Source organism: Alternaria arbusti (genome assembly GCF_024043155.1).
Source record: "Alternaria arbusti strain BMP 1465 chromosome Unknown scaffold_1, whole genome shotgun sequence".
NCBI classification, from domain to species: domain Eukaryota; kingdom Fungi; phylum Ascomycota; class Dothideomycetes; order Pleosporales; family Pleosporaceae; genus Alternaria; species Alternaria arbusti.
In genome coordinates this window covers 1,614,245-1,635,963 of record NW_026249941.1, presented here as the reverse complement: position 1 = coordinate 1,635,963, position 21,719 = coordinate 1,614,245, and the positions used below count along the sequence as shown (strand labels likewise).

At 52.4% G+C, this 21,719-nt stretch overlaps 6 protein-coding genes and 1 non-coding gene across 7 annotated transcripts; 2 read left to right on the top strand and 5 right to left on the bottom strand.

The window, feature by feature from the left end:
- Window positions 1-251: 251 nt before the first annotated feature.
- Window positions 252-3,710, bottom strand: J4E86_000582 (uncharacterized protein; the record flags this gene model as incomplete). The annotated part of the gene is made up of 1 exon (XM_051441155.1): window positions 252-3,710. The coding sequence occupies one exon, from the start codon at window positions 3,708-3,710 to the stop codon at window positions 252-254; it is 3,459 nt and encodes a 1,152-aa protein (XP_051307326.1).
- A 1,020-nt stretch (window positions 3,711-4,730) lies between these two features.
- J4E86_000581 lies at window positions 4,731-4,828 on the bottom strand. Its single transcript has one exon. It is a non-coding gene; the product is annotated as a tRNA-Val (tRNA).
- Window positions 4,829-7,201: 2,373 nt separating this feature from the next.
- On the top strand, window positions 7,202-7,825 carry J4E86_000580 (uncharacterized protein; the record flags this gene model as incomplete). The annotated part of the gene is made up of 2 exons (XM_051441154.1): window positions 7,202-7,403; window positions 7,482-7,825. The coding sequence occupies 2 exons, from the start codon at window positions 7,202-7,204 to the stop codon at window positions 7,823-7,825; spliced, it is 546 nt and encodes a 181-aa protein (XP_051307325.1).
- Window positions 7,826-8,888: 1,063 nt separating this feature from the next.
- Window positions 8,889-10,884, bottom strand: J4E86_000579 (uncharacterized protein; the record flags this gene model as incomplete). The annotated part of the gene is made up of 4 exons (XM_051441153.1): window positions 8,889-9,643; window positions 9,694-10,428; window positions 10,478-10,608; window positions 10,667-10,884. The coding sequence occupies 4 exons, from the start codon at window positions 10,882-10,884 to the stop codon at window positions 8,889-8,891; spliced, it is 1,839 nt and encodes a 612-aa protein (XP_051307324.1).
- A 933-nt stretch (window positions 10,885-11,817) lies between these two features.
- Window positions 11,818-13,846, bottom strand: J4E86_000578 (uncharacterized protein; the record flags this gene model as incomplete). Its single annotated transcript, XM_051441152.1, has 6 exons — window positions 11,818-12,310; window positions 12,362-12,600; window positions 12,653-12,722; window positions 12,769-13,232; window positions 13,280-13,616; window positions 13,665-13,846. 6 exons carry the CDS (start codon window positions 13,844-13,846, stop codon window positions 11,818-11,820), a joined length of 1,785 nt encoding a protein of 594 aa, XP_051307323.1.
- Window positions 13,847-15,108: 1,262 nt separating this feature from the next.
- On the bottom strand, window positions 15,109-15,876 carry NOP16 (Nucleolar protein 16; the record flags this gene model as incomplete). Its single annotated transcript, XM_051441151.1, has 2 exons — window positions 15,109-15,712; window positions 15,767-15,876. 2 exons carry the CDS (start codon window positions 15,874-15,876, stop codon window positions 15,109-15,111), a joined length of 714 nt encoding a protein of 237 aa, XP_051307322.1.
- A 232-nt stretch (window positions 15,877-16,108) lies between these two features.
- J4E86_000576 (uncharacterized protein) lies at window positions 16,109-17,470 on the top strand (the record flags this gene model as incomplete). Its single annotated transcript, XM_051441150.1, has 2 exons — window positions 16,109-16,255; window positions 16,397-17,470. 2 exons carry the CDS (start codon window positions 16,109-16,111, stop codon window positions 17,468-17,470), a joined length of 1,221 nt encoding a protein of 406 aa, XP_051307321.1.
- Window positions 17,471-21,719: the final 4,249 nt, after the last annotated feature.

Sequence of the window (21,719 nt, the reverse complement as noted above, 5' to 3'; positions counted from 1 at the left end):
TGGTAATAGTGCCCTCACTATGGTGTAGTTTCAGACAACCAAAAGCAGTAATGAGAATCTCGTTTGCATCAATATTGGTCAGTTCAGGATGCCTCAGGAGTGAATTCTGCCTTACAATTATCAGCTCTACGGGGCAGCCAAATATTGAACAAGCAGAACTTCTGAGACCACGTCGTGGTGTTCATGATTGGTGACTGGTGTTATCTGATTTAGTTGATAAATCAATTGTTTCGATAGCAAGGCTATACTGCCTAGTCACCTCCCAACACAAGCAAACTCTGCACATCCACCATACCGTGTCCACGATCGTACAATAGTTTACGCCCACAATGAAGTGGAAACTCCGCAACGACCATGACTGCGATACTCTTTACACCAGCCTTTTTCAGTAGATGTAGCACCGCACAAAGAGTCTCGCCTGTCGACAGTACATCATCCACGACTACGACCGAGTCAGAGCCGATAATCGCGTTTCGCTCTATCTCGATGCGCTTTCCAATCTTTGCTTGGTTAGGAGCTTGGGAAGAGATATACGATGCGTTCTTCATGACCGAAATGGTAGGTGGCGGAAGCTTGCCAGCCTCGCGAATGGGCACCAGAGGCACGTCTACCAGCGATGCTAATGCCGGTGCAAAGACGAGACCGCCCACCTCGCAACAGACAATGGCATCGACGTTGGCCCAGCATCCAGTGAAGTGACTTTGTAGTAGTGATGCGCAAAGAGCAAGGCCGCCTGGCAGCTGCGAGATTCCGAGTACATGTCGGAACCGGATGCCCGGCTTGGGGAAGTTCGGGATTGAGCGTACCATATCGGCCAGTCGTTGTAGGTCATTATGCAAGAAGGGAAGTATGGAGGCCTCGGCAAACTCTCGTACCGCGCCGTTTCCTGGTGTGTCGTTGACGAAGGTCGGATTTGGACGATGTCGCGGAGCTGCAGAGTCAGTCGTCTTCTCGGTGCGTACCCCCCGAGCAACCCGTGAGGCTTCGCTGGTATCAACATGGACTTCGATCACTCTGCTCGCCGCCACTAGATGGGAGAATGATGCGACAGGTGCCTCATCCCTCATCCCCGTGATGAACAAAACATCGACATCCGCGCCTGCCGCATTGTGGACAACTTCAAGAAAGTGTTCTTCCGGTAGTCGGGGTCGTTCCTGGATTTGTTTCTCGTAGAAGGCTGTCAGCGCTGAACGGTGTTGCTCCTTATATGCCCGATCGTCTAGAAGGCGGCGGAAGTCGTTACCAGTCGCGTCGGCGAACTCGCGTTTCGTGACGTCGCTGATGCCTACAGCTTGCGCGCGACGACCATGCGTTGAAGAAGAAGGGTTACCGTCAAGTTCAGAGAACACGGCGACCCATTCGCCGGCGCAGTAGTCCTTGCCGGCGCCGTGTTCGCCGGTAACAAGAATGATGAGTTTGGGCAACGGGGGCTTCGGCAACGGACAAGCCCACGCCAACACGTTCCGTGGATCCATCAGGCGTTTGAGACGACCGAGGCGCACGGTATTCGGCCCGAACGCCTTCTCCGCCAGCACTGCATCTCGGGGATCAGGTCCAAGGTCCGCTCCGTACGTGCCCCTGCTTAACGGCAGCAAGCTATCGACTACGTCGTACACCCATTGCACCGAAGCATGCGCAACGCGACTGCCATCCTCATCCCGAGGCCACACCCCGGTGATGACGCAAGCAAAGTCCCAGTCTCGGCAACCAAACGCAGTCGCTTCGGGTGTGACCTTGCCAGCCTTCCCGCCGCCATGCAGCAGATGGAGGTAACAGAGCGGCGACGGACGAGAATCGACCGCTGAGACTAGGCGACGAGCGATTATCGACCTTCCAATGTCCTTGAGAAATACGCAACGCTTGAAATATGACGTCTTGCCGTTGCCATGCCCCCCATGCATCGCAGACATGTACATCTCGGCTTCGAACGCTTTTACACCATTTAAGATCTTGGTGTCGCTAGCGGTTCCCCATATATCGCCTCTGCGCTTTGACGTGATAGTCGTCGGCGATGGGGAAGATGCATCGATCGCGGCAAAGGTTGTGATCCCAAGGTTGAGCCGTTCATCCTCCCAATACAGGTATGCGTCGGCGGAACAGGACTCGCTGCATCCTTTTGCGACTATCTCGTCGAACTCCCGAAGTTTGCGTTCGGCATCGGCATCGTCGCTCAGAGGGAGTACCCAGTTTCGCGTAAAAAACGTGCGGGCGGGATGGGCCTTGAATGTTACGCTGAGTACGATCCCAAAGTTCGTGCCGACACCTTTCAGTGCCCAAAGGATGTCAGTATCGTTCTCTGGACGACAAGCCTCCTTTGGAAGGTATTTGCTTGGCACATGGCCGACACAGAAGATCTTTTCGGAAGCCACACTGATGAGTACGGCGCCGACAATGTTGTCGCAGGTGAGCCCGTACGGCCTTGTGAGATGGCCTATACCACCCTGTAGCCAGAGTCCGGCTCCAACACTTGGACGAGATCCTAGAGGTACAGTAAGGCCCTCAGCGAGAGTCTTGCTGATGATTGTGTCTGTCTTGCATCCAGCCCCAGCGACTACAAGTGAAGTGAAGGCAACGTCTTGGTCCTCTTCATACCCAACCTTTTTGAGTACATGTACGGAATCGAAAGCACTCATGTCGATTGCCACCACATTGGATCTGTGGCAATGTGCGCTGTGTCCTCCACCGACAACAGACAGGCCAAGGCCATGCTTGAGTGCCCACTGAACGCAATGTTGCACCTTCTCAATAGTATCTGGCCTCACGATAGCGGCGGGGCGTTGTAGATGAGCTTGCTGGTTCTTCACCGGGTTCTCTTCTGGCATCGGACCCACACGCATCTCCAGTTCCTCCACTTTGTCTGCGTGGTGATTGAAAGCCAACATGACTTCAGGTGCGGAGAATAGAAGGGTTTCGGGATGGCTGTCATCACGGCGGGCAAGATCACGACATAGCTTTCGCCAGTTTGCTAGAACAGCGTTGTCTTCGTCGGTGTCTCGCATGGTGAAGCCAGCGACGAAAGATGCGAATACATCCACAGCGTCGTCGTTATCTGCTACGCCGACGACTCCGGTGGGATAGGAAGCCGAATAGTGGCAGGCCAAGCCGTCGATGTGAAAGATACCCTCACGACGGAAGACTGCGACGATTCCACCCTCGAGGAGCATTTTCAACGCATGCTTGATGAAATGGTCTTGCGGCTTCATACCGTACATGCTGTGACAAAAGAGAACGATGTCGTACTTCTCGATGTCGGCACCACTCGGCATGTCACAGTCCGGATCGAAACGAGTACGGTAGATGACAGGATTCTTCTCCAAGCAAGGAAACGGAGCTTTTGAGGTCGTACCCGTCTTCTCATGGCCCTGTAGCCAGTTTTCCAGCTTCGAAGCAAACAAGACGTTGGGCTCAAAAGCGTTGTACTTTCCAATCCTCTTCCGCAGGCTTCTATGTAGATGCGCGAGAATGCTCTTTGGGCCCGGACCGATCTCCAGAACTGATAACAACTTGTTTGATTGGTGTGCAGGAGCTAGGAGGTAGGATAGTTCTGGGATGATGAAGTTGTGGTGGATCGCCCACCCGGGTCCTTGGACGAAGGCTTCGAAGCCTGCTGCATATTGTTCGTCGGTCAAGGGCTCCCTGGAAGAGGTGGCGGAGGGTTTGATGTTGGTGCTTTGCACTAAGGCTTTCTTGAGATAGTCGAGCGTGGCCATGATAACTGGCGGCGACGCACGAGTACGCTGAGGATCTTTGCAATGACAGTATTGATACCAGCTTGAGCTGAGTTGGAACGAGAGCGCTACTCGATCAGCTGGGGAGCGGATGGGGTTTGTGCGGACCGCATTGTTTGCCGTCACAGCGGTCGCAGCGGTAATACACATGTCTGCTCTGCCTTGATGCACATATCCGCCCGTCGGAGGTAGGCGACATCGGTAGTGCACGTCTGCTATATGCAGAAAGATGTTTGATTACCTTGGATACTGTAATACGTGTGGATCGGACGCATTACTGCATTTTGTTATTCGATACCCGATAGAAAGAGGTGAACGTGTCTTTCGCGAGGAATATCACAGATCGCGATCTATCCAATTTTGCCCTCTGAGGGTTACATAGAACATCAGCAAATGTTTCAACTTGAAGAGTGCCGAGCCCAACAACGTTGCGCTCAAGATCTCGAGATGTACAAACCCCATGACCGTGCAATTGGCCGTGTAGTATGCTTTGTGCTACGAACAAGGGGTTGCTCGTGATATTGCATAGCTCGAATCCAAAGATTGTTGTTCGATTTTAGCAGCGATGAAGACTGATAGCGAGAGCTCTCTTAGGCCTCCATCATAGGCAAAAATGCAGAGCCCTCATTCCTGGAGCATCATGTCAGTCACTGACATGAGGCAAAAATTGCTCCACAACCTTAAGCATACACTGACAGCATCGTGATCAGCATCTCCTAGAGATAAGGGGTCTCCAAAAAAAAAGGGGGCGGCTTCGAAAGGTGTAGTACACCAAAGGTTTTAGACCCAAAGGATCTACTCCAAATATTTTAGATCACAAGGATCTATTCCAAAGCTTTGACCAAAGGGCCAATACCAAAGCGGTAGGTGTTGAAGGGGGGGCATACCAAAGGTTCAACCCTTGAGCTCTCAACACCAAACCGGTAACACCAAACTTGACCTCGAAAGATCAACTCCAAAAGATTTGTACACCGAAGTGACAACACCAAAGCGTCTGCAGACTGATTCATCGGAGGTTTGAACTCCGGACCTTCAGTGTACTAACAGGCTTTTGAGGGCCTTTGTTAGACTGACGTGATAACCAACTACACCAACGAACCGTTCTTGATGAAAGACGGCAAAAAAAGTTGGATTTTGTTAGCCATCAATTTACTTCCAGGAGACAAGCTCAGCCCTCGTAGCAAGCTGTATATACGCTGGCGATACGATAAAATTCTGAGGTGCGGGGCAAAGAAGCTGAACCAGTTTTCTTCCGTCGTGGGTCGAAGTGGTTCGCCCCACCAAAGGCTACCATGGTGTGATAGAATGGAGTATAGTCGTAATAGGTTCGTTTGACATACAATCGGGTATGCAAACATGTGTGGCTAGTCCGAGTGTGTTTGTGTTGCTCATCGCGAACCATCAACAAGTTGCCTGTCCGAACTTTGAGCGTTGGGTCTGTGAGGGCACCGCTGGACTCGCATCCGTAACTAAACCGTTGCTTCTGCTTCAAGCTGAAGAGAGCTTGGTTGTTCGGAGCGAGTGCTGTCGAAACAGGTATTCGCGTTTGTGGAGGAATCTGCTGCCGCACCAAGAATGCCATTATTGCTTCAGATATTTTTGCGCGACTTGAAGCTACTAAGCTCAATTACCAAGCTCGGCGACAGCTTGGGAACGGGTAGTTACCAGCTAGCAAACAGACAGGCGGGCGGTCTGCATCGCGCGACGCGGTTGGAAGCTACCGTTCGGGCGGGAGCTGTAACGTGGCTTGGTACAGCTGGGCGACCAACGGCTGTTGCTGACCGCGCATCGAGCGAGCGTAGTCGTCATAATGTTGGCTGGTTCGCGCCCGTGATCGCGATAATAGATCGAGCAAGATACCGGGTACTCTGCGCGTGGTGTTGAGCATGTGTGTAGTTGTTGGGGCTGTAGCTGTTCTGGACGCGTCGACGTGTGCCCAGGAGATCGCGGAGCGGGATCAGCAACGCCGACAGTAACAGACCTCCGTGCCCCTACGTCTTCCTCATCGTTCACTTTTCATCATGAGTCCAGTCTTCATGCCGCTGAAGAAGCCAAGCTGCGCGTAAAATTACAGCCAAGAACAAATCGATCGACTCCAGCGCATCTAGGTTGTGGGCTGCAGCACAGTCCCGCTCGAGCAAGCACACGTCAGCTGCACGCGCACCGTTCCTCACGACAAGTACCATGACAAGCACCGTTCCGAGACTGACGCTGTGCGTCCTGCATGAGTCTGGAGACGATGCGAATCCAGCGACGTCCCCGCCGGCCAAGACATCGATTTGTCGCACCTCCGTAGGAGTTCCAGCCACGGGGTAGCGCACTAAGGCCGATCTGGAAACTACAGCCTAAAAGCAGACCACATCTCAAACCTCACATCGCATCTCTAAGGCTGCGACCCCGGCACCTGGCTCCGCTCAGGTATCTACAACTCCACTTGTTCAAGACGCCAAGTGTTGCGATCAAGGCTTGCCCCTTCCAAGCTCATCGCCGAGCCCTGTCAGTCTGGCCCCTTTGCCCCAGACGAACGCTGTGGAGGAGGTCTGCCTAAGGGTTGCATCTTGCTCGTGCGCGCCTGAAAATCCGGCGATCGATGCTCATTGAGGTAGACAACCCCTCGATTCGCCCCTTCGGCCACCTCCTGTATACCGCCGCTACTTGGCAAGTCAGCCTGGACGAGAAGCTATAGGCTTGGTGCTCTAAGCATTACCCAGTGTTCTTCTACCACTGTCAGGGCTTTAGATCTGGGCTTGGCCAGACTTCAAGCAGTCGAAAGGGTTTGTGTGGTACGCGTCAGTGTTCGGAAGATCAGTACTCTAAGACCCATTATTGGGCCCCAGTGTGACAAGTGCACCGTTCACTCAACATGCAGTTGACCTCATGTGCCTCAGGCAGATCGCTCTCTTCACGTGCACTAGAAGAGGAACTCATCCATGACCACGTTGAGGCCTGGACTAATCACACGGCTCAGGATCGTGGTCACTGACCCACTTGCAGTACCAGAACCATGCATTAGCCCCGGTAACTAAGGACGCTCCCCAGGCTTATCCGACCTTGGCTCCGCATCACAAAAGTTTTGACCCAACATCAAACAGCGGGAGAAGCTTGGCATGGCCATCGAAGACAAAGCTCTGCCATGGTATGCTTGCCGCTACTTGGCGTAGCCTCAAGAAAGTTTCATGCCTTGACAGTTATGGTTAATTCATCTTGGCAGGTAACGACGGTGGGCCTGCGATACCACGACTATGGAGACTATGGAGACTCAGTGGTTTGCGTATAAGAAGACAGTAAACCCACTTCTTCTATTCTCCAGTCCGGTCACTCACTTCATTTCACTACCAACTAGTATTCACTTCTGTCGCCGGGCGACTTCTATCACTTAGTACATTTTTTGATCATCTAATCGTTCATCGAACCTCAATCATCCACCACTACCTTACCACCTAATCGAAAGATCCAACCACCCAACCGACAACATGCTTCCTCAACACGTTCTCTTCGCGCTCGTCGCCACCGTCGCTGCCGTCCCCCTTAACATCAACTTGGGTGCCTACTCGCCTGCCCTGGTAGTCGGTGATGGAGAGATCTCGCTAGGATCCACAGAATCAGCTTCAGAGTTGATGTCTACGCTCGCTTCGGGAGCCGCAGCCAACGCCGGTGGGGAGGGCGCAGCACAAGGTCAGCAAGAACAACCGGCCGCCGAACAGCCCGCAGCTGAAGGCGAGCAAGCTCAAGAACAACCAGCTGAAGGAGAAGCAGCTAAACGATCCAACCTTCGCCGCGCCGTCAACGACATCATCAGCAAGCGTGCCCCCGTTGAGCCCAAGATGGCCGCCGTCGAGGAGGCCATGCAATGGATCAAGCGCGACCTCGCTGGCTTCAACGCTGCTCTCGGCTACGCCAAGGAGGCCCAGAAGGACATGCCCAAGGTCGAGATGGGCACTGAGAACGCCGGTGTCGGTCTTCTCGTCAACCCCGGTGTCAACGTTCCCAAGGACTCTGCCGCCGCTGGCGCCCCTGCTGAGAAGCGCAAGCGCGATGAGGTCGTCGAGGAGGAGGACGCACCCAAGATGACTTTGGTCGCCATCACCGAAGTTTGAGCACTATACCCGACTTTGCATTTCAGCTAGCACGCTCTTCCTCCACAAGACATCACGCGCCATGGGAGGAGGAGTTATACACGACAGTCATGTCACAAGCTCGATCTTGTATGTTCCGAGCGCGAGTTTTCTTTTCAGCAAGCATCAGCAGGATCACGCGTACTGCGGACCGGAAGATGAGGAGTTTTGGATAACGGTATTGATGGATGGATGGACGAACAAGGCAATGGAAGATGAGATAAAACGTCGCAAGATTTCAATAAAGTACTATTTGATCAGAATCCGCTCCAACATGAAGATGTACTTCTTGTGGATTTGGTATGTTGCCTTCTACTAACATAACAGCATCCCAATTTCTGCGGCTCGCATGGCTGCTATTCCACTGCTCCCAACGCAGTAACTTGCATTCCACCGTTCCACGACTCATACCACTGTCACCCATTGACATTCCAAGGTTGCATCAGCATCTCCTGCCTTGGACGTATCACTCTCCTCGCCATCAAGAATCCACAAAGAATACCGACGTCTGTAGTCTCAAGTCGCATTAAAGTCTCAGTAACGTAACTTAAAGCTCTTGGCAACGCCGCGGGTTCAGGGTCCAGGGTCCCGGGTGCGGAGCGTGAAACACGGCCCTGTCGCGTGGTCTGTGCGGTCGGAATGGCCTGGCGAGGCTGCAGGCGGGCGGCTGGGGGCAAACTTCGCTTTCTCCAGTGCCGAACAATTCGATTGTGTTTTTGAGTCTGTGGACTGTGAAGATTGGACACTTTGACTGTGGAATTTGCTGGCTGACCTTCGCGGTCTTACCGAGGTAGTTGGCTTTGAATCGTGTGGAAGTCGCAACTCAAACAGTTTAGCATTGACATTCGGAGTTGTTCGCCGAGACAATGAGAAGAGCGGAATCAGTAATCAGATGTGTGCGATACATGGCACGGATTGCCTTCGTCTTGGTTGCGTTTCCGCTTCTTCGATTTTCGCTTTCTAGGATTCTACCAAGCATGGCAATCGAAAGCAATTAATTTAGATATACTCGCGTTGTCAAAATGACATGCCAGCACGTGCGTGTCTATCGCTTCCAAAATCGCCAACTCTTCGCTTTCTCCCTCTTCTCAGCACTACCGATAACATTGCCAACAACCTTCTGGTCCATCTGATCCAACTTGTAATTCTTGAGACAAAACGTCAACGGCACGATAGGCGCTGCGCAGCAAAGAGCTCCAATGAGTAGGTACCGCATCGTCTCTTGATACGCCCGATTGATAGCAATACGGACGGGGGATCCAGCAGGGTAGGTAGCGTAATCTGCTGCGACTAAGAGGCTACCGTAGATGGTCGAATAATCTGCCAAGTTCTCCGCGGGCAGGTACTGCTGCAGTTTGGCGGGGATGTAGGTCGACCATATGGCACCTGAGATGGCTGATCCTACTGCCCCACCGACTTCCAAGATGGTTAGCCAGACTGTTGTGGCGGCTGCGACTTGTTGATGGGAGGCTGATGCTTGGACAGCGAGTTGGACAGGGACGTTCAGGAAGCCTCCACCTATTCCAATGGCGATTTGGGTGCCGACGAGGGTACCAGTAGAAGCGTCCTCGGTCCGGTATGCCAACATAAGACCCATGCCCATTAGGTAGATGGCTGCGCCCAAGGTTGTGTAGTACTTGTAGTGCGCTGTGTACTTGATGAGAAGTGATACTACAATTGATGAGACGGTCGAAGCGAAGGTGAAGGTTCGTGTGATGTATCCGGCTGTGGAAGGAGATTGGCCCTGGACAATCTGGAGGTAAGAGCTGAAGTATGGGAAGACCGACATGTAAAATGCCACTGTTTCATCCGTTAGCATCGAGCCATAGTATTGTTTGCATGATGCTTACTGAAGTAGAAAAATGCGATCAAGACACCGGCGATGATCGTTCTTTCTTTGAAGAGGTTTGGTGGGAAGAATGCCTTTGGTGCTAACTTTTTGCTCGTCTCCCACAGTGGGAACGCAAGAAGCAGTACGCCGCCGATGACTAGCATGGCGATCATACTTCCATTACTCCACCCACCACTTGCGCCTGGAGCCAGTGTAAGTGGCAGCAAAATGAGTGCTATGGCTGCCGCGAACAATAACAGGCCAGATCCGTCTATGTCGATCCAAATGTTCTTCAGGACCTGGAGTGTGTTGTGCCCGTGGAATGGACTAGGGACATCAAAACCCAATCTCTTTGCACGTCGCTGGTTCATAAAGAGACTAACAGCCAGTGGGATAAAGCAAACCGGAAGAATGATAGCCCAGATACCATATCCCCATCTCCAGGTAGTATTGTTCAGGATCGCTTCTCCTACTTCTGCTCCAGCAAATGTAGTCCAGAGAAAGGGCACGTCGAACAAGGTGGAGAAAAGAGCGCGATTTAGTAGATCCGTAGTATCAGCGACGAAGATCTGTTGCAAAACACCCAGACCGTTGAAACCGGCGGCCCAGAAGATCTGCGCTCCGGCAAAAGTTTGTACATTGTTGGATCCAGCCTGCATACAATACCCGATCGTGTAGAGGAAGATGGTGATGGTAAACGATTCAAGACGTCCAAAGACATCGGCAATCTTTCCCATTGGCGGTTTGATGACCGCTGGAGATAGTTAGTCGCTGTGCTGAGTATGGCGGAACGAGGAACGTACCGGCTACGACACCCTGCACTACATAGATTGTGGAGACGAGTGAATGCAGAGCAAAGGCACTCGTGGCATATGGCGTTAAGAGACTAGTGACCTGGATCTCGAGGGATGTAACATTGGCGATAAGTAAAAGTCTGGACTGGAGTTAGTCTAGAGAAACCTTTCTAATTAAAAGCGATCGTGATGACGTACGTGACGTAGGCGACGATGAGCGAAGTCTTCGTCCACGCCTTGCTCACAGCTTCAATGCGCTTCACACCAGCCTGAGCTGAGTGCTCGCTCGAAGTATCATCGCTTGGCGAGCGCTCGCGGTTGTAGTCGATATCCTTGCCGAAGTTGCCGCGATCAGTCTCGTTGTGAACAACATCGGTCGGGCTTGTCGCCTCTCCAGGCCTCAATGAATGGCGCATGACCGATTCCAATTCCGTAGGAGAATGTCGAAGTTGCAGTATGCGAGATGCATCCAAGATAACGGCACGGCGGAGGGAACTACTTTATCTGATCGGCCCTGCGTCGCAACATTGCTGATGCGCGCAGGCGGCTGGGCTGCCGTGTCGTGCTATTGGTACACTTATTCCTCGCCAAGTGCAGTGGTGGCATGGCGAGAGGCACACACCCACGCGACAGTACCACGAGGAAGTCCGCGGGTCTGTGCAATGACACCATGGCTTGCCCGAGGACCACATGCTTGGGTTTAATAGCCTGCTACTAGCGATAAGGCAGATCTAATCTGATCCGTTCCGGGCGTTGGATGCTTCTTGGCGTGGAATTGTGGTGTCTTGGAGTTCCCGTGTTACGTCAATGCTGAACCGCGAACAAATTTTCTGCTTGGGGTGGCCTGAATAAGTCGATGCTGGCGGTCGGTCACGCCGATGCGCTCACCTCATAAACTTTTCGGCACTGCTACGTCGTTCACACTGCAGCTGTCAGCGCCGAATGGGGTTTCGTCGCGATCTCAGCGCAGTGCAACGCCGCACGAGGCTAACTGGATACGAATCATGTCTCTTTTCGATGACACCTTCCTTTGCGGATGCTGCCAGCACAGAGATGAGACTTGTGTTAGTCAAAATGAAGTTGCGCTGACGATTGTGGGATGGATGTTGAGGAGGCTGGGATGAAGCCTGCTGCAAATCCCGACGCGTGCACGTGGCGCGACTTACAGAGCGCGTCTAGCTTTGCGAGAACGATCTCAACGGGTGCATGCCGCGGCGCAAAACCCTTCACATCAGCAGACGAAAGAAATAATTACGAGCATCAAAGTATGAGCGGGAGTAACGAACAGTTATGGATCAACCTGCTTCACCCAGGCCAACCGAGCGACCACCGCATCTGCAACAAGCTCACTACGGCTCGACCTCGGATTTCTCCCTCAACCCCTCTTCACTCCCGTCCCTCATAGCCTCACTCCCGCGAATCGCCTCGCCATTCTCTTCGTGCCTCACACTAGCACTGTCATCAGCCGTCCCTCCGTTAGTCTCTTTCCTAAGCGCCAACTCCGGGTTTGCGGATTCGAGCTTAACCCTCATATCTCCGCTCATCTCTTCCAGGCTGGGAACGACCCATTTTGCGCTTTCCCATGGCTTGACGCCCATCAGGTACATGGTATCAATTTCCTCGAGTGTGCGCCCTTTGCCTTCGATGACGAAGAAGTATACGATGAGACCACCTAGGATGTTTGTCCCGGCGAAGACGTAGCCATAGCGGAAATCTATGGCACCAGTGATGAAGGGCGTGAAGAATGCGAGAAGGAAGTTCCACAGCCAGTTCGATGCCGTTGATAGAGCCATGGCTTTCGCGCGATAGCGGCTGGGGTATAACTCTCCGCAGATTGTCCAGCTAGACGTTGTCAGTTTGACGTAGCATACTGGGAATCGGCGCGAAACTCACATCATTGGACCCCACGTTGTCGCAAAACCGAAGATGAAGAAACAAGCAAAGCAAATCATTGCCGTGGCTGCGCTTTCGGTATTCTCTGGATTGTCGCGATCAAGGGCGAAGTGACCGACAGAAGCGAAAATGAGGAAGCAGATGAACATCCAGCATGAGCCGGCAATGAGCGACTTGCGACGACCGTAGTGCTCGACAATATAGAGGCCGTAGAAGGTGACGCCGAAGTTGATACCGTTCTACAGAAGGTCAACACTGTTATGGGTCGCCTTACGGAAGAAGAATGCTTACCAAGATCATCTGCGTGACGAACGAGTTCTTGATACCAGTGCCGGCAAAGACTACGGTACCGTAGTAGAAGCTTTGCGATGTCAGCATGTGCTCACTGGGGGTGACCAGCTGCTTACAAGTAGTTGGCGCCTGTCAACTGTTGAAACATCTGCAAGCCCATGCCAATTGCCAACCTGTATGCCATCTTCGGCGCCATCCACATACCCAACCATTCTTGTATGGGTCCGTTGGTAAGCTTGCTTTCGGCTTCGAGCTTGACCCTCATCTCCTCAAGCTCTAGCTGAATGCTCTGATGGTTGGTTGGTACCCCATATACTTTCGACATGGTTGCGGTGGCCTGGTCAATCTTACCATGACGGTAGTTGAACCGAGGTGTTTCGGAAAAGCCCAAGATACCTACCGCGAGGATAGCGGCAGGTACGAAGGAGAGACCGAGGGTGATCTGCCAGGATGCGGCTTTACCGGATTGGTGGCGTTCCGCAGCGTAATTGAAGACTGCGGCCAGGAAGATTCCGAATGTGATGAAGAGTTGGTAGGTGGAAATCAAGGCTCCGCGGATATGTCGAGGTGCTGTCTCCGCCTGTATCTGTCAGTGATGGACATTTGCTGTTTGTGTGAGGATCGTACTTGGTACATGGGTACGAGTAGGCTGAGTGCACCAACACCGAGACCGGCAACGAACCTGCCCATCATGACCTGATACCACTCATCTGTGGCAGCAATCTGGACAATGATGCCCACAGAGAAGATACCACACCACCATATGATGCTCATCTTCCGCCCAATCTTGTCTGCGATTGGTGCCGCAATCAAAGCACCAAACAATGTACCAATAGACAGTAGACCTACGATGAGTCCAGATCGTACGTTGGAGAAGTATGGCGTGCCATCTGCATGTCTCTGACCGAAGCGTCGAAGGAAGTCGACCATACCAAGGAACCCAGAGATCTGACCAGTGTCATAGCTAGAAGATTAAGCAGGAGCGAAGGTGATTTTGTTGGACGCTGCTCACCCGAAGACAAATCCTCCCATTGACACCAACATACCCATCCAGAAACTCTTCCATGTCAACCTCGGAAGTGGGGTATTATCGTAGCCAGCATGTTCGCCGACATTTTGCGATGTCTGCTCAACGGAGCTTTTGCGTCGCCAGTCTCTGACAGGGTTTGGTAACTTCATCTTGATCTTGTCCATCGTCGAGATGCGTTTTCATCAACAGAGTGAGGCAGGAATGCTGAGATAGTAAGCATTCTGAGGTAACACAACCTCTCTTATAAAATCGACTCATATTCGGCAACGGAACCTTGAGCTTCCATGCTGACGGAACCCCATTTGCCCCATGGGCACGAGATCATGCAGAGACTGACCAAAGATCGAAAGATCTTGGAGAGAACTGTGGGGCGGATCAGGGCGGATGAGAGTAATCCTCGCGGTTCGGTCGAGGACGTATCACGAGACTGATGACCGTTTGGTGGGATTCAATCTGGAGCCAGCAACACTTCCAATGTGACCAATAGTGCGTCGTAATTGATTGATGTCTCTTCGCTGATAGATACAAGTAGTGCTTAAGCACTGGAGCATGAGGTAGTGTTAAGCGAGAGCTCTGCGTGAAAGACGCTCAACTTCGTTCATTGCGCAATCTGACCATCCGAAATACTTGAGTCATGGCGTTCGACGTCATTCCTCGTTGGAAACAAGCATGAGTGCTGCTGAGCTTACTTCTGGAAGCATTCTGCTGTTCCAGAAACGCTTAGTGAGATACATCCTGGTATTCCGCTGGGTTCCGCGGCGGGTGGCAAAGGGTCGTACTGAAGACCTATCAGTTGTGAGTACCTCGGGCTCACGTAACATCTGTGGGCAGCGCTTTCTGGGGTTTGAGGAGGGGTGACTTGGGTTACTTGTTGGTTCGTGGGCGCGCGGGTGGTCAGTGAAACGGTCTTCTCCGATGAAATCTGGTAAAGGAACCGTCTCCGAGCTGTGCGAGCGGTATGTTGTTGAAGTTCTCTTGAGATCCATTCTCTCGTCTAGTCCATGCGATTGAGCCGACGGTAACTTCCGGATGGAGGGAAAGAGGATGCCTCTCGGTCTCTTTTGCCCGCCGAGTGTACCAGTCTGTTGCGCATTTCGTTCGCTTCGTCCGACACATGCCTAGACGCGATCGCAGTCAGTCTACCCAATATGAGAGTATCCACTATGTGCATGTGGTGATGTTGCTGCATGAATGTGCAAGTTCAGCACTCGTGGGGTAGGTGCAGTTCACCTGGGCAGGGTCCAGTAACCGCTGAGAGATGAGCACGAGCCATCACCCGTCCAACACAAAACGCCTTGAACGATGGAGAGCACGGTCGTTCGTAGTCCGATCAAAGCCGAGACTGATGTTTGGTATTCGAATTTTGAGTGCGACAAATGTGCCCAGAAACGCCACAACACCTGCTATGCATACATAAGTCGCAATCCTATGCCTTGTTCTGCGCCTTCTGCCACTTGGCGACCCTCTTCTTGATGTCCGCAGCGGTCTGCTGCATGGGGTTGAGCTTCCGGTCTCTCGCCATCTTTCCGTAGTCCTCCCCGTACTTGTTTACTAATCGCTCTACCCACTCCTGCTCCCTTTGGCTCTGTCCGCGGGGTGCCTTCCTCGCGCCGTTCATGGCTGCCTCTTCAAGTTCCCGGATGACTGGGTTCTCGGCCTCTTCAGGTCGCTCTGGTACCATAGAGAAGCCGTTCCACTCCATCTCCTCGTTGTCATCTTCGATCTCATTGAGGGGGTCGTTCAGCGGGTTGTCCTTCTTGTCGAGTGTGCCTGTTACGTTGAGGATAGCGCCTGTCTCGGGATCGCGCTCGACTTCGATCTCCTCGATTGCGATGTTCTCGGGCTTCTTGGCTTTTGAAACGATGTTGAGGGCGTCTGCTGTGCTGTTGGCGACGGTGTCGGCGCGCGAAGATTTCTCATCGTTGAGGCCGAGAAGGGCAATCGTCTTCTCTGTGCCACCGGTTGCGTGATTGAGGCGCGCTGTCAGACCGAGACGGCGGTAATTTTGCGATAATGTCTCTTTTTGGTTCCTGCGATTGTGTCAGTCTGATCGGTAACGCAGAGGCAAGCACATTGTGTCGTACCAGTGCTTCGCTATGATGGGGTTTTGCAGAATCTTCTTCTTGGAGGGTCCATTCTTGCGCTTCTTGGGAATGGACGACCGGTTCTTCTTCTTCTGGAGTTCGCGACCCATTTTGTATTGTTGTGGAGGATTGCGAGAGTATCAGTGTATTGTCTCTGGTGTTGCAGAGGCGCCGGTCGCAACTTCCAAAAGTTTTGGCGAACTTTCCGTTAGCGTTATCGATAGCGGGCGGGCTAGGTACCCACGAGCAGGCCAGTTTCCATGATGACAGACCCCTGAAGCATCAACCCCACGACCCAATATCAGGGTCTGTATATTGCATCCGACCAATTCACGCGTCATTATGGTGTCACGGCGCAACCGGACCTTGCTGTCCTTGGCAATCTTCCTCGGGGTGCTGGGATGGAACGTGGCAGCTGCAGCCGTCAAGGGCGAGACCGGCGTGCCAGTAGGCAACCTGAGCGCCCATGAGATCGAAGAGCAATTGCAGGTACGCCTTTTACTCGTCAACCTCACTAATCCTCTTTTGCCATCCTCTCGATCGTATAGAGGATAGTGCATTCTTTTGACATTGGATATCGTCCGAGATACCCTGATGTCGCGTGCTCATGGCGGTACTGACACCAGCTAGGAGTGTCCTCTTGTGCAGGCTCTCAACCAGCACAAGGCAGCCTCGAACCCGACTACGTCCTCCCTCACCTCCCAGATCTTCGCCTTCCTGTTCCCTGGCAGCCCTGCAGTCAATGCCCTGCTAGCGACGCTCTACATCTCGGGCCCACCAAACTTCCTCCTCGCACTATGCCCGCCCAACATCGACCCCTCCTCGCTCTCCGTCATGGTCGCATTCGCTGTAGGCGGCCTGTTGGGTGATACTCTCTTCCACCTGCTCCCTGAGATCTTCTTGGGCGAGGAAGAGCACGACTCGGTCAAGTTCGTCATGGTCGAACCCAACAAGAACCTGTTGCTGGGCGTAGCTATCATGGTCGGCTTCATCACCTTCGTGGCCATGGACAAGGGACTTCGAATTGCGACGGGAGGCCAGGGCGGACACGACCACTCGCATGGGCACTCGCACGACAAAGTTGAGGCTTCCGCGAAGACAACAGGCGTCGACGTCGGCAGCTCCAAAGATGGTGTGCGCTCCAGGAAATCTGGCACAAATGGCACATCGTCTGTCGTAGAGACAGCAGAGAAAGAGATCAACGCCAGTGTCAAGCTTGGTGGTTACCTCAACCTCATTGCAGACTTCACCCACAACATCACCGACGGTCTGGCCCTCAGCTCCTCATTCTACGCCTCGCCTACGATTGGTGCTACTACGACTGTGGCTGTCTTCTTCCATGAGATCCCTCACGAGGTCGGCGACTTCGCTCTCCTCATACAGTCTGGCTTCAGCAAGCGAGCCGCTATGGGGGCTCAATTCGTTACCGCTGTCGGCGCTTTCTTAGGAGCTTGCATTGGCATTGCTGTCCAAGAATTTGGAGGCAGCTCCGCCTCTGCTGACATCCAAGGTCCTGGTATTATGGGCACTAGTCTGCAGTGGGGTGACATGCTACTACCATTTACTGCTGGTACTTTCCTCTATGTTGGCACTGTTGCTGTAATTCCTGAACTCCTCGAGACCGGTCCGAACAAAGGCCAAGAGCTCAGGAAGACTCTGATGCAATTCGCCGCCATGTTCACTGGCGCCGGTATCATGCTGTAGTAAGTTTCGCCATCCCTTATTGTGGTTTAATGCTGACTTCCGTAGCATTTCATGGAATTAGATTCTCTCACGAGTAGGTAGCTTGGCGGCCGCTCCGAGAATTTCTGTTCTCAGAATGCCGTAGCTTCCACCATTGTGTATTAGACGATCTGCGAGGTTGGCATGCATGGCGCAATTTCAAACCGATAGAGCTTAGAATTTGACCTCGACAGCGCACGGCGGGCATAAGCCGGCGCCGATCAAACTCGTATCTTGTAAATGCGCCAGAGTTGCCAACGTACAATCCCAATGGCGCCTTTCAGTCTGGCAAACTTCCCCTTCTGGGCGCATCGTGAGATCAGCATTGCTCTTCAGTACACCAACTCTTTTGCGAACTCATCCTAACGTCGCTTGCTCTCTTCGGTCTTTTTCACAAATACTGGGTCCAGGCCTTGCTCATAACTCATATTCCGGCGCATTATCAACGACTCATTGGAAACGAATTCTACCACCACGTAGGTTTGGCACACATGTATCAAATTCTACTCACCATCACTATGGCGCATTTAGAGTACTTCTCGCAAAAGGTAGCTGGAATCGGCTGCTTACACAGAAGGCCCGTGTGTGTTCTCTCCAAGATTGTAGTGCTGACGGGCTACGTATCCAGCTCCGAACATTGCACGGCTGAACACGCCCAGGGCCCAAACTTCCCCGGATTACGGGCTTGTCCCCCCAAAGGTTATTCCCACTATGCCAGGATCAAGACCGCCGCAGCGGTCGTGGCTGTGCGTTGTGAGATATGGCTTCCGCCCAAGACTGATCAGTGCACAGTTTCAGCTCGCGCTTATCTTGCATAACCACACCAGGCAGTCAGCTGCACGTTCATTTGGGGGTGTTCGTCGTGCGATTAGGCGTAGTTGTGCTTGCACGAACGACTCTCGATTGGCTAGCTGATTCATCTTCTGCACAATTGGGGTAAGGCGTGCAACGAGTGATCTTGGAGCATACCAGTTTGGTCACTAAGCCACACTTGCACACTAGCGTTGCCGCCTTACCGTCTTGACGAGCGCGAAGTGGCTGCCGAGTAACCGCCGCCTCTGTCATACATATGGGCCGCATGGTTGTCATGCCGCTGTCAGACTTATAATGTGCTAGATCCCACATTTCTCCTTGACCGACTTCTCGTTCTCAGTGTTTGGGGTGTTGGTACTACGACGACTTGCGAATCGCGACTATACTTGTGTACAAAAGGCACAGGCATCCGGCCTCCACTTGAGATCTATCTATCAGACTTCACGACGTGATGAAAGAGTTGGCGTGCGACAAGAAGATCTTTTCGCAGAACGAAATGCACACGACTATCCGACCCCAATGCAGATATACGCCACGATACCGAGCGATCCTACCCACACTCCTGATCCTGCTATGCATACCGATCTTCTTCTACCAACTAGTACCAAAATATACACACGCCACCGAGGACTTCATATCATCTCTCACGAACACGCTTCGCCCACAATCGACGAGTACCTTTTGCACAAAAGAAGTCGGAACGCCGCACTGCTGTGCCGTATACCTCGCCGCCGCACCCTGCCTGGACGAATGCAGGAAACAACACATGGACCGCGAAACTCTCTCTGTGACAGCACAATATGAAAGTTGCGCAGACGAATGCTTGGTCGAATACCAAGAGACATGCAAGAAGGCGCAACATCCACAAACATCCCTCAAATCGTCACAACATGAATGAGCTATCCACATCAACAAAATACAAACAATTATTTACATGAGAACCTCCATCGCCCTGTACAACGACACAAACATCACACCCCGCATGCATGCTCCAAAGAAAGATGAGCCAAGAGGCTGGAACAGTGAAGAGGCGGTGCAGGGCGGGTACGCCAAGACTGAGGCGCAGGGGATGACCGGCTAGAACGGCACTGCACGGCCACTCATGAGCTCAGTGATCTCGTGAACCGCGGCCGAGGAAGAACGGGAATGTCATCTCAGTAATCTTGTGTTTCAGGCCATCACGTTGCTGGAACGTCGAGAGGTGGGGGCTGGGTTACTGTGGTGATGTGATATAGGGTGATGGTCTGGGATGGGAGGGAAATGGACTTGAGGAAGCGAGGCGAAAAGTGTGGCTTGACACATTGCTAGGGATCCGTGCCAGAGAAGAGATTGGACAGATATAGGCATGTCCATCACCTTTCATATGTAACAATACAGCACAGGAGCTGCGAGAAGCGAATACGCCTGCTCAGCAGAGGACATAAGAAGAATACCAACATCACATATACTCAACAACCTGCCTGTGTTTACGCCTCGGATTTCAGACTCGGCATCTCCACAGCTCTCCCGTTCTGCAATTTCCCATGTTGTAATTAGCAAGCATTTTAGGTCTTCGGCATCGCCGTAAACATCACGATGAGATTGAGAATGAAGTTCCGGGTAATTGTTCCATGCCATACACAGACGAGTGGGGCATGATGTCCAATCCCCTACCGAGGTGATTCTTAACAAGTTAGCGATACCATGAAATACACGCGCTGTAGTGGTGTTCAATGCTTGTCCTTCCCGCGGAGGACGCAGCGCGTCTTTTCGCGCTTAGTGCGATTCGTAGCGCGTGACGTCAGGGTCTACTGCAACACCATCTCTCATCATCGCTTCATGCCGTCTCTGCATCAACATTCATCGGTACGGCATCGATACATCAAGTGCCCAATACCGCCAATATGAAAGACATGTGCGCTCAAGCAGTTGGCCTTCGCTTCGGGCGCGTGGCAGCGCGACGGTCCGAGCCAAGAGCGCACACACATTCTCCACCGTTGCTTCCGGAAATGTGATCGCGGGAAGCAATCAAGCCGCCATCTTGCTTGATACGAGCAGTATCGCAGGATTAAGACCTATATTACGCTCTCGGTATAGCGATCAACAGTTGAAGCAATTGATGGAGCGGATGGACTGTTGACGGCACATCATCGCGATTGCAGCCTGCGTTGAACTCAGGTATCATTTACTGCTGACGCTGGAGAACTACCTAAAGTTAGTTCGTCACTTCGACGATAGGAGGATTCTGGTACTTTGCCTCGAGATCCTTTTCGGTCATGGAAGTCGAAAGTGCTGCGGGCATGGTCACATCGTTTGTGAGAAGTGCGCATCTGGAAGCTGGCTTTGCGAGTGGTGGGACATCCTATATACTGATTCTGCGAATCTGGTCTCTGCTGGTCCTCTGCATTATCGTATTCGTGCACATGATAACTTCACCTTCAGTAGCAGAATGCACACCGTACGGTTCCAACACCTCTACTAGCATCGTTAGCGACACCCTCACCGCTTTATTCTTATATCACCATCATATGGCCTCAGCACGATAACTTGGATGGGCTTCTAACTCACCTGCTACTAAGATGTAGACCTACAAAAGGATCTTTGTACCTTTCGACCTACCATAATCCCTAACCTCACTTTCGCCGTCCAGAAAGCCAACCTTCCTTGACCTGTATCTTGAGTAGCAGCCTCACAACAGCTCAATTCCAGCCATACTAAGATACACAAACACGATGACAACCTCAGGTTCCGGTACTGGCAGCATGGCCGACCCTTTCACGATGACCGCAGCGCCAGACCTACCACCCAAATGTACTATCTGCAAGAGCGATCTTACCATCAGAGACAAGCAGAAGACCACGAAGAACTACTGGAAGAACTGCCAAAGCTGTCGGGACAAGATGAAGACGGCAGCGTCAAATCGAAAGCGGCTGCTAACGCCAGCCTCCTCTACCATTGACTCAACTACAAATACATCCGCAAAGAAACAAAAGAAGAAACTAGTAAAAGTAGTCAAGCCGAATGTAGAGTTCCGCAGGTTTCCCAGGACAGTACCTTCAAAGACAACACCGCGGAAAAACAGTATCGCATTGTCCGATGAATCGCCGTCCACCAGGGCATTCTTCGATGGGCTCTTCGGCTTGGATTCGGGTTGGTCGGATCCAGACGCCGAAGGTCTCATACAACACGGCAGCTCGAACTCTGAACTCATCGGTAAAATTAAGAATCCCAGCATTGAGCAAAGAGATATAGGAAAAGAAAAAGCGAGAACAGTTATCGGGAAGAGTGCAAATGAGCCTCACAACTCCACCTTTACGCAGCAGTCTAACGAGAGGGAGTGCAGTTCCTGCGCAGACTCTGTCCCCGTAAAAGGGTTTCCAAGCCTTGAAGGATGCGATCACGATCATGATATCTGTCAAGAATGCTTCATTCAGTGGTT